The sequence below is a fragment of the Pholcus phalangioides genome, unplaced genomic scaffold (genome assembly GCF_987345545.1).
Source record: "Pholcus phalangioides strain wild (caught in Gottingen) unplaced genomic scaffold, Ppha-v1.0 ptg000015l_1, whole genome shotgun sequence".
Lineage (NCBI taxonomy): Eukaryota > Metazoa > Arthropoda > Arachnida > Araneae > Pholcidae > Pholcus > Pholcus phalangioides.
Window position 1 is genome coordinate 111221976 of NW_028301608.1, and position 12096 is coordinate 111234071.

Genomic DNA, 12096 nt, shown 5'->3' on the forward strand with positions numbered 1-12096 from the left:
GTGTGATCCTAATGTACTTATGTTGTCAGAATTGTGCTTGTTCCGTGTTCATCTAGTGCTGCCATCTGTCTTCTATATTTTTAAGTAAAGATGGTGAATGGTTGAATTCTCATGTTATGTGAGTATCGTAGGAGGTCTGCCTGCTCTCTGTGGTGATACTTTTCTAAGCGAGAGACAGGCTCGCATTCACGCCTGTGTAAATTGTAAAACCGCAGAAAACAAACTTCGAGTGTATCCACTGCACTCCAGGCTCCAACGCCACTGCTGACACGTTACTTATTTTTGCATCGCGCTTGTGTTGGACATAAGGAGCATATTTCTTACGATTGCCGAACTGTATTCAGCCAGCATCGCCGAACTGTATTCAGCCAGCATCGCCGAACTGTATTCAGCCAGCATCGCCGCTGTGGTGGTCGAGTGGTCATAGTGACTAACGGACTCGCATGGAACGACGGTTCCCGACTTCAAGGCACGAATGCAAGTTGATCCAACACCTACTAGTAGTAGGCCACCTCACCTATAACCATTGGATAAAACAGACCGACGCATGCGCCATCGTAACCCTTTTTGTATCATATCCAATCAGGGCCGCCTTAAGAGCATCATGAGCCCCCGGGCCAAGTGGTTTTTCTGAGGCCTTATCTGGTAAATTCTAGAAAATTTTTACCAGATCTCATGTTTGTGATTCCCCTTTTCTCTTGAGGCCCTCGGGCCGTGCCCATGCGTTAAGACGGCACTGTATTCAATGGCTATAGGTGAGATGGCCTACCTCAGTGACGTCACAAGCTTCGTGTGAAGGCCTTGTTCTCAAGTAGGTGTTGTGTGGCTGATCTCCCCGTTAAAAAGTGTCTCAACTGAAAGCAACAGCCGTGCAAACGGTACAAATATTCAATCATTACACAACTTCTGAAATACAGATGGCAGCACTGAAAAATTCGACACAATACTATATACGCACTCAGGCTGTTAGGTATACAGGGCTTCCAGATTCGAAAACTGAGAAAGTAGGACGCCTGCGCTCGCGCAACCTAAGTAATATAACTTTTTTCAATTTTCACAACAGATATCGCCAATATTCTGACCATTAAAACCGGCCACAACAAAATTTTTCCCAACTATAACAGAATGACTAAAAAGAGCAAAAACAAAAAAATTTAGACATTTTCGACAGCTATTCGTTGATGAAAAAACCCATAAAACACTCATTTCAATAAAGAGATATATGTTTCTCTCAAAGTAAAAAAAAAAATTCCTGAGAAAACTAATTCTGAAAACCTGAAAAGGAGGACGAAGGGACCAATTTTCCGAAACATAGGAGGATGCTTGAATTGACATTTAAAGAAAGGACATTTTCTCCTAAAGGAGGATGACTGGTAACCCTAGGTACACACACTTCCGACAATTTACTAGGTGGTAAATTGCCCATGGCGATAGACCACTACTTCACCAACTTTGCCATATGGATATATTGCAATTTACTGCCGTTAATGACTTGGGTTGGAAACGAAGGTACCATCTATCGGTGGTCGCCTCAATCTACATTCTTCCCTGGGTTTGAGCCTGGGACAGTGACGGAAACCTTCACGGTGGTAGACGAGCATCTTACGCCACACCACTCGGGCGCTGTGGCGGTACAGGAAAAGTAAACATTGAAAACATTGAAAAAAGTAAAACATTGAAAGAAAGTAATAACTCGGCCCGCATCGAGATTGACAATTTTCTCTGATCACGTTGTTCTATGATCTTTACCACTTTTTCACCAATACAATTACGCTCGTAAAGCACTTTTTAATTGATAACAGGGCGATATCTACAAAACTAGTCAATAAAACTTTTTCATGGTCATAATTGTATTTTCAAATCAAAACCATTCGGAAATGTATATTTCCATGTCGAACGCGATTCCATTGTTGTCAAAAGTTCATTGGAAATGATATCGATGTGAAAATGCGTTTAATGTAGTTTTTGGTTTTTTTGTCTAAGTAACATCAGCTGTGCTAAAAAAATCCTCATTATCCTCATTGACGAGAGAGAGAGGGAGAGAACCTGTCAGGTCATTGGCCTGTTGATTTTCTCACGCAGGTGAGATCCAAATTGAACCATCAGCTGCAGGGCCCCAGACATTAGTGCGCCGATTTACGAGCAGCCGGCCATCCGTGGAGGTTAATGGGACACGCACTCATTGTTCTATTATGCATCACTTAGCTAATAACTAAGTACTTGCTATTTATTATTACACTCGGTGGACATAGAAACTCGATTTCCTTCGTCGCTTTAGACAAAAACAATCAAATATAGACGACCTCTGGTTCTGAGCGTCAGATACATTATTTTCGATTCCTCATTATTGTAATGGAAACTGTGGCACGTAACCTTAATACGAATTGCCAAAAACTCTGAATCGAGAATTTATTAGATGTCATAATCTCTTCGATATTTAAAAATTTCTGTTTTTAAGTGCTCTTCAAATACAAATACGAAATGCCCAACGAGGTAGCTGAAAAAAAGATGCCCATAAGAGATATTGATGTCAAATATATATCTAAACTGTATCAAAAATACAGCAACCGGACAAGAGCGATAAAAAACCAATAATTATGATAAAATATAAATATACTGCCCATAAAAATATTATGGTTGTCTCATCTAAGTATGTGAATAGCTTCTTGATTTATCCCAATATGTTAATCGTTTCTTTTCAAACGTGTTAATTGTGTTAGAGTTCCCAACCCTCGGAGGTGAGCTATTCCATTTATTAACTCTATTAGAGAAGAATTCCCTGCGACACCAAAACCTGGAATTGCCCCTTACTGAACGATACTGGTCTCTCTCCCTTTTCGAAGCAGCTGATTCATTATGTAGATAACTCATAGTCCATTTTGTCCACCCCGTTGGAAATTTTAAACATTTTGCACATATCTCCCCACCCCACCACCGACAACTGCGTTTTTCCAGTGTAAACATATTCAAGAAATCAAGTCTTTTTTTTATATTATAAACCCTGTGTGCCTTGCTCTTCTCTGGACCCCCTCGACCAAGTCAATGCCTTTCTACTCATAAGTATGGCCTCCAAAACCTGACGACATACTCTAATCCAGGACGAACTAAGTTCCGGAAAAGTGGGAGAATCAGTTTAGGGGAACAACGAAGAGACCTTTTGAGAATGCAACCGAGCATTTTATTCGATTTTATGACAGGTGACTCGCGAATCAACACCAATACATCACGAAACTAACGTCGAGTTACGAAAAAAAAAACTCTATACGAGTCAGTGTTTCTCAACCTGTGGTAGTTAACCAGATGTGGTCCAAATGCGGACCTAATAATGTTAATTACACTTATACATAAAAGCTGCAACAGACAAAATGTCCAACGAGGCTGCTAAAGAAAAAGATGCCATAAAATATATGGATGCCTAATACAACTAAAATTGCGACAACACACGTCAAATAAACTAAATATTTCCATAACATGTATTATTCGTACCGTCTAAGCATCAAGGCCTAAGCAAGATGTGCCGTCTAAACATCAAGGCCTATGGGGCACTGCCCCCCCCCCCTTCAGGAGCGTAAATCATCGGTTATAAGAATCAGAGATTTCCGCTTATAAGAAAAAAAAAATTCTCAAAAATTACCACCGTTCATCTCAGTGGTGGGAACTTATAGAATATTTTTGATTATTCAACAAGGTTATTTGCAGGACTACTTATTATCACTTTTACCTTTGTAATAAAACCATCCCATATTGACCGTCGCCTTTCCTCTCCCTCCGCAAACAGTAAGGATTACAGTTTTGTAGTGAAGTGATCTCCCTTCCATGAATTGCAGAACTTGCCCGCAAGAGGTTTATGGTTTTAAAAAAGGGGATCGCTTTCGTCAAAGAAGTTATTGATAAGCGAATCTATCTAGAACAGTGTTTCCCAAAGTGGGCAATTCTCTCTGGACCTTTCTATTGCCCTCAGTTATAGAAAGGTCCGGGGGGGGGAGGTAGAAGCTACGGGTATAGCATAGAATCCTATGGGTTAGTTTGAGTTGGGGGGCGATGAATAAAAATATTCTGAAGACGGGGGCAATAGAACAAAAAATTTGACAGCCTCTAATCTAGAGTTATGCGCTCGGACAATAGTCATGACCCCTTATCCTTTTGCTCCAGGATAAGGGGTCCTCCTTCAAAGCCCCTAGAATCTTTGATGGGTCCAAGCAGAGCCGTCTCGAGAGCATCATGGGCCCCCGGGCAAATTGGTTTTTCTGAGACTTCTTATGTGACTATAATGCCTGCTTGCCAATTTAAATGCTTAATCTGGAAAATCTTAATCAGGTCCCATTATCATGAGGGCCACCCTGTGCACTTGAGGCTTCCGGGCCGTCCCCAGGGTCGGACCATTCATTAAGACGGCACTGGTTCCCCAGGCCAGACTTTTCAAGGGCCCTCTATAGTAAATTTAATAGTGAAAAACAAAGAACTGATGAGAATAATCCCGGGTCCCATTATAAGCGGGGATACTGTATTCGGACTGAAAGTGATGTTTTCTTAACTATGTGAGTTTTGAAATGAATAATATTTGAGTGCTTCCGAAATTTATTTCAATGCATTAATTTTTTTATCTTTCAGAACGTCTATCAAAGGCTAGACTCCGTCAGTGAGGACCGGGTCACGCCACTTCCTTCGATTCTGAACCCAAGGAAGTTTTCCAGACCTCAGGTATGTACAGAGTTCATTGACTCCTAAACATTGCTCCAAAAAAAAGTTAAGGAAGTGGGAAAAACACTCAATATAGAAATAATTGACTCATTAATTACGTGGATACCCAACTTCTATGAAGTATATTGATAATTACCTTCAATTCAATTAAAAATACAGGAAGGAAACACCTGATTTCAATATCGTGGCGTTGTTATGATACGGTTGGCGGCAATCAATTCAAATTTAATTTATTTTTAAATAAACCTATCAAAAGAGTGAATGTTTTTTTTCCTAATGAGAGTTGTTCGTGAAACACCATTCAAATTTTATCATTTCAAACGATTTTTTTACTGAAACTTGAGTGAGATTTCAATTGCAAAAAATTTTCTCGAAGAATAATAATCAAGTTTATTATCAAAGTATAAATCAAGGTGGTTTTAGCCACCTCGTTGGGCATTTTGCCTGTTGTGGCGTTGTATTTGTATAAAAGAAGTCTAACAATTCAAAAGTTGTTCGCTGTTTATTATAAATGTCTAGATACTGTATTTTCATTCAATCCATTTGAGGAAACAATACTATGCTGGAGTAATTTGATTTTCACAAGAGGGACCTATACACAGGGACGGACGGGCTTAAGTATTTTGCGGCCCGGTGCAAAAAAAAATTACGGCCCCTCTGAACAGGGGTTTTCTAATACCCCAGGGTGTCCATGGGTACTCAGGTGCCCACCAGGTTCACTCTGGTGTCCGAGAACGACTGTCAAACTCCTTAGTGGTCATAAAAAATGTCATGTAGCAATAAATACGGACAGAAGTGTCCGCTTCCCAGTGAAAAATTGCGAGTTCGCCCCCAGGCACTTGAAAGTTTAGGGCTCTCAGGGCTAGAAAACCGATTACAGTGGATCCGGCTTATAACGTTTTTCAAAAAATCGTTATGAAAAAACGTTGTAAGCGAGAAAACGCTTCAAACGGGAAATGTTAATGAGAATTTTTAGAGTTAAGACCACGAAAATAAGTGACACTAAAGGGAAAACGTTGTAAGTGGGAACGTTATAAGCGGGACCGACTGTATCTATCCCGGCCCTCAAACTTAGAGGTTCTCTATCTTGGACTGAATTATAAGCTATTGCTTTGTTAAGAAGTTGAAGTCAAAATTTAATCAAAACATTTTTATCTCCTTTTGCGGCCCAAAAATTTAGCGGCCCGGTGCGGCCGCACCCTTTGCACCTACCTATACAGATTCACAAGGGCTTGATGTACTGTGCAGGGGCGTCTTAAAGATGGGGCTCACGAGGCCCCACGTTAAACGGTGTGCCCCCAAATAACTGAAGCTTTTAAGGAAACATATTTTCTGGTTATTATGTTGAGTTGAACTCGGAAAGAAAAGTTATCTGGACTCCACCGGGACTTGAACCCAGGCTCCCTCAGGACGGCTTTTCCCCTTAACTTCAGCATATGCCTCCGCCTATATGACACGGTAGAAAGAGAAGCCGTCTATCTTTCTCTCTACTGTCCCACCTCGGGGGGAAGCATTTGCTGAAGTTAAGAGAGACAGCAATTAATTAATTTAGGGTATGGAAATTTATAAGACAACCATAAATACATTTTATGGGCATTGTATAATATTTTATGTATATATATATTGTTTATATTTTTTGTGATTTGCATTTTTAATTGGGTTGCTGTATTTTAGTAATATATGACATCCATACTTGTTATGGGCATCTTTTTCTCATAACAGTTTCTCTAGAACAGTGTTTCTCAAAGTGGGCAATTCATCCTGGACCTTTCTATTGCCCTCGGTAATAGAAAGGTCCAGGGTATAGCATATGGGTTTAGTTTGAGTTGCGGCGCGATGAATAAAAATATTCTGAAGACGGGGGCAATAGAACAAAAAGTTTGCGAGCCTCTAATCTAGAGTTATGCGCCCGGACAATAGTCATGACCCCTTACCCTTTTGCTCCAGGATAAGAACCCCCTTATCCTGGAGCACAGCATAAGGACCTACCCAACGAGGTAGCTGCCACAATAGGCAGCTACCTCGTTGGGCATTTTGCCTATTGTGGCCTTGTATTTTGTATGAAACTACGGTTTCGATTCTGCGCCGTTACGGATTGGTTGAAATCCTTGAAATTCACGTTTTTACCCAATCAGCAACGGCGCGACTCGCATAATCGGAAACCAGCGTGCATAAAGGCGCGTATACACTAGCGCGCAGATGAAAGCATTCGCAATTGGTTGTTCAGTGATTTGTACGGTGAATGATTCTGGAGTTGTTTTCACACACCGGACCCACCTGGAATCGGTTTTTTCAACGACAAGGTTTTTTGCAAGATCGGCGCGCTAGTGCATATGTGCCTTTATGCGAATTCTAATACGGGTCAGGTGGTCACCCTTTATCTTCGGAATCAAAACTACGTGTCAAATGATGCGCGAGATCATATTGACGGAGATGAACATTTGAAAGAGGTGGGATGGCCCGAAGGCATAAAGCCCTGTATAATTGAAGAAGAAATAGGTCAAAGCCGTTTACATGGTTAAAGCCATTCATGTTTTTGAATCAGTAGTAAACAAAGCAAGCAAAAAAAAAGACATGAATTTTGTTTAATCACATTTCAAGATAGCTGTAGCTGCCATGAAGCTGACGGCAAGCACAGAGGACCCAAAATCGATTAATGTAGAAAAATTAGTGGTTATTGCACCAAATTTTTATTAAACTAGTGCCGAAATTTAAGCTGAAGCATGGATGTCTGTTCAGCCATATAAAATGAACTCTACATTGGAATTGCTTCATTATAGGGTCGTAACTACGCCCAGGCACCCTAGGTAAGCAAATTAACCTAGATTTACTATAATTTCAGTTCTTCTGATATTTGGCCTATCTGCTGATACGACATGTGTTTCGCTTGGGGAAGGTAATTACCCCTATCACCCCTCCCCCCTCCATAGATCCGCCTGACTGGAAGTGATAAGACTCAGAGGTATTGTTTGACATGTGGGCAGGAAGGCCAGAATCTGGAAATGATGGGGCAGAAATTTCGTAGAGAGCAAATCTATAGGGATCACTCCAATATATTATTATATTTCTGTCAAGCAAATCCTTAATTGAAAAGGGGGAGAATGTCCCCTTTTTCTCATGTGTCCTTGACTTTGAGTGCTCAACTTGAGTACCATCCAAACTTTGTCATTGATTTTAATTCTGAATTAATTCTGTTCTTGCTCGGCCTTAATGCCACTGACATGAGTCGAGATATACATAGGTGCCACAACCGGGGGGGGGGGGGGCTGAGGCCATTTGAGTCTCTCCCCTTTCCCTAAAATTCATGAATATAAATATTGGAATGCACCATTCTGCCTCCTGTGTATTGGGCTTGAGTCCTGTATATACGGGATGAATGACAATTTTAAGCCCAGTCAATGTTTTTTTCATGTCAGTACTTCTAGAGATACATGCTAATTTTTTTTTTAATTTGTCAAATAAATTTCACTTTTGAAAAAGTTAATTTCCATTTTTTTCTTTTTTTGCAGGACATTGTATTCTCCAGAATTTTTGAACTACGTAGGGATGAACAAGAGATCCGACATCCAAGGTGATTTATTTCACTAAGCTCTTTCGTTTGTGCTTTTATTTGGTATACGAAAACCATAGTTATACAGTATGGGATGTTTTTGCATCAAATTATACACACCTCTATTGCTCTACGTCAGTCTACCAAATGCATTGATTTTATCCCGCCCCCAACCTTTCAGAGCAATGAAATATCCTTGTCCTACCCCTTTATAACCTAATTATTAGGATTCCCTCTCCGTTTTATCTTTAGCTTTCATCACCCTCTTGGTGCATTCTGGGAGATAGTATTGTCCATACTTTCAAAAACACTGTGCTCTATGATATTATAAATTACAGAACTTACATAGATTTTATACTGCTTGGTATCATGTCAAAGATAGATGTCGTTATGGCCAAAATGCATGCACTTTTGCTTGCTGCTTTTCACTTTCGTTTTCTTCATGTTATTGCTACGTCACAGGGCCGTAACTGGGCTGGGGTAACTGGGGCACTGAGCTAAATGGTGCCCTCATAAAAATGTTCACTTATTTTACATAATTTTTTTATTTTTAAGAGGCCCCCTAAGAAAATGTCTGTCCCAGGGCCACTAGAATGTACGCTATGGCCCTGTTACATCATGTCAATAAAATAGGACAGATGTTGGGGGCGCTAAAGCCAAACATGTTCCTGAAGCTCTCTCATCTCTCTGAACCTAACACAATTCAGGTCAAATTGGTATAAGGCCACTTTATACACCAAGAAGTCCCTTAGCCACTGTAGTGGTTGAGTGGTCATAGTGAAGTACTCGCATTGAGGGACTTGGGTTCGAATCTCACTGTTGCCACTGTGATGGTTGGCTGAAGTTGGTTTTCTATGGCTCCCAACCTAGAGGCGCAAATGCAAGCCAATCTGCCAGTCCCGCCACAGAGAGCAACAGGCTTACAATGGTGCAAATATTCAATTATTACACTTGATACATTAGTTTTTTGAAATATAGATGGCAGCACTGAAAATCAGACACAACACTATGTTAGGAGTTACCAATCATCCCCTTTTTATGTCATTTCAAACATCCTCCTACGTTTCTGAAAATTTGCCTTTTTGTCCCCCTTTTCAGGTTTCCGGAATCATTTTTCTTTTTTTCTGGGGAAATTTTTTTTCTCCACTTTGAAATATATATTTCTTCATTGATATGAGTATTCTTTTGTCCCCCACCCCCTACACAGGCATTCACCAAATAGCCGTCAAAAATTCCCCGAATTTTTTCTGTTTGTTTTTTTTTGCGGTTCTGTTCTAGAGTTAAGAAAAATTATTGTTATGGCCAGTTTATTGGCACACCATCTCTCTGGAAATTGGGATAAGTGATGTCAATAGGTGGGTGCATGCGCAGATGCCATCCTTTCTCAGTCTTCTGGGATCTTTTAACCCCTAAGCTATGTACACACTCAGACTGTTAGGTGCAGACACTCACACTTCTCCAGCACAACTCAATTTTATATTGCCCATGGTGATAGACCATAGTTGTTCTCTGTTTGAAAGAAAAAGGCCCCTTAGGTCTTCCAAGACGAGCCCATGCGTTATTAATTGGCCCTGAAATAAATTCATTCTACTTGATGGGTACATATTTTTATTTTAGTTTTATGAATGTGTTCTGAAAGAACTTGGAACTAGCTTTTAGAGGAAGAATATTTTCACGTGGAATCTCATGTATATGTTTTGTTAAATAGCCTACAAGACTTGACGGGTCCTGAAGGGGCACATGTACAATTTGCTCGTCATGTTGTTGCCACTGAACAAGTGAGTTGCATTTTATGCATTCAATTTGTGAAAAAACTTAATGTGGGATTTGTGCAATAAAATGAATTTCTATGAGTGTGTAAAAATGTTAATTTTGACTCTTTCTGAACTTTGTATGGCATTATGTGGTGATGAATGAGTATACTCATTCATCATGAATGAGCATCACCACATACATCACCATATACTCATTGACCTAGGGTTGCCATAGGTCCTGCATACATAAAAGGTGATTCAGTACTCTTGGTCAAAACTTTAAAAGGCAATATATGTATAGGGGAAACACTTGAACAAGCATCTTTCGTTGCAGAATAAATTGTAGGATGAGGGTTTTTTTTTTGAGGAGCATATAACAGCATTTCACCTGGCAGCAAAAACCAAAGAAAAGAACTTTGGTTAATTGAGGCAGGTGGTCAGGTATACCAAAGTCGGCTAGTAACGTATCCCTTGCATCATGAGTTCCAGTAATAAAGTTGTGATGGCAATAGAAAAGAAATTGCTGAAATTAAAACAGGCAATCCCTTGGCACTGTACGACTATTTCTGCCTGGCAGTCGAGTGGTTAGGGAGCTAACCTCTCACTCTGTGCAGGTCTGGGTTCAAATCCCGGTTCGGGCATGGATCTCTACTAACACTATCAAATTCCCTGGATGGATCATGCTGATGCCTTGGGAATACGCAAGGATCATATTATTAAAAAAAGTTCAATATTCTGTTAGGAAGATTTAAGAATTTTTGATGAACGTTCAGACTCATGTTTTATTCATGTATGCCAGTAGTATAAAAATTATTATAAAAAGCATTGTTTTTTTGGTAGGCCAATTCAAGAGAATGATGCAGTTAGCATCTTTTTTCTTGTATGGGCAAATGCTCAGGGCCGGTTTTTCATAAGTTCAGGCCCTGGGAAAACATAAGTTTTGGGGGCTTCTATATAACATTCTTTGAGGCACAGAGGCAGCATTCGCCTTCTTCGCATGCCTCTGTGAAGAAGGCGAGTGGCATGAGAGGCGTGTGCCCCCCCCCCCCCCGAAGACGATCAAACTTCAAAATATTTAATACCTCTTTAAAATGTCAAAATATCTTAAGAAAATGTCAATTTTAGGGCCCCAAAAATTTATGGATCCTGAACACGTGTCCCATTTGCCCATGCAAGAAACACAGACTCTAACTACATCATTCTGTTGAATTGGCTAATGGAAAAAAATATGTTTTTCATAATTTTTCTAATCTGGCAACCCTACATGAGACTCAACATTTAAATATTCAAAGTTGATTGATTATGTTTCCTCTACTAATCTACCTGTCTACTTCCAGACATTAAATTGGTTGGGGACAGATGAAGAAATGAACAATGTCCGTAACATAATTCCGCTGGTTTCCTCCGCAGAAGTGAGTTCAAAGCATGGTTTTCATTTAGTTGCGAGTTTTGACTATTATATTGCATTTTAAAGTTTGTGATAAAATAAATGAGTTTTATTCAAACTTTTACATACTGTTTTTTCCCCATGTGTTTGCAGACACCATCGGAAAAATTAAAAACATGTGGACGAGTTTTATCCATTCCAATATTTAATAGCGAAAGCAAAGTGATTGGTGTAGCACAGCTTGTTAATAAATTGAAGGGACACCATTTCACTGAATGTGATGTCAACACTTTAGAAGTAAGTAAAACTCAGATGTTTCCATCTAAAAACTTGTGTTGATTTTTTATTTTCTTTGGTAATAGCATCTTTATACACTGAAAAGCCAAAAAAACTGGTACACCTGCCTAATATCGTGTAGGGCCCCCGCGAGCCCGCAGAAGTGCCACAACACGACCTGGCATGGACTCGACTAATGTCTGAAGTGGTGCTGGAGGTAATTGACACCATGAATCCTGCAGGGCTGTCCATAAATCCGTAGGAGTAAGAGGGAGTGGAGATCTCTTCTGAACAGCACGTTGCAAGACATCCCAGATATGTTCAATAATGTTCATGTCTGGGGATTTAGGTGGCCAGCGGAAGTGTCTGAAGTCAGAAGAGTGTTCCTGGAGCCACTTTGTAGCAATTCTAGACCTGTGGGGTGTCGC

At 40.1% G+C, this 12096-nt stretch overlaps 1 protein-coding gene across 2 annotated transcripts in view; it reads left to right on the plus strand.

Annotated features, from left to right (window-relative positions):
* Positions 1-12096, plus strand: part of LOC149077583 (cGMP-specific 3',5'-cyclic phosphodiesterase-like) — a 265605-nt gene that overhangs the window by 234691 nt on the left and 18818 nt on the right. For both annotated transcript variants that reach the window (XM_089245159.1, XM_089245158.1), the window contains exons 7-11: positions 4612-4701; positions 8211-8272; positions 9960-10029; positions 11343-11417; positions 11546-11689. In XM_089245159.1, the coding sequence (XP_089101285.1) occupies positions 4612-4701; positions 8211-8272; positions 9960-10029; positions 11343-11417; positions 11546-11689 (441 nt within the window). The remainder of the gene's footprint in view (positions 1-4611; positions 4702-8210; positions 8273-9959; positions 10030-11342; positions 11418-11545; positions 11690-12096) is intronic.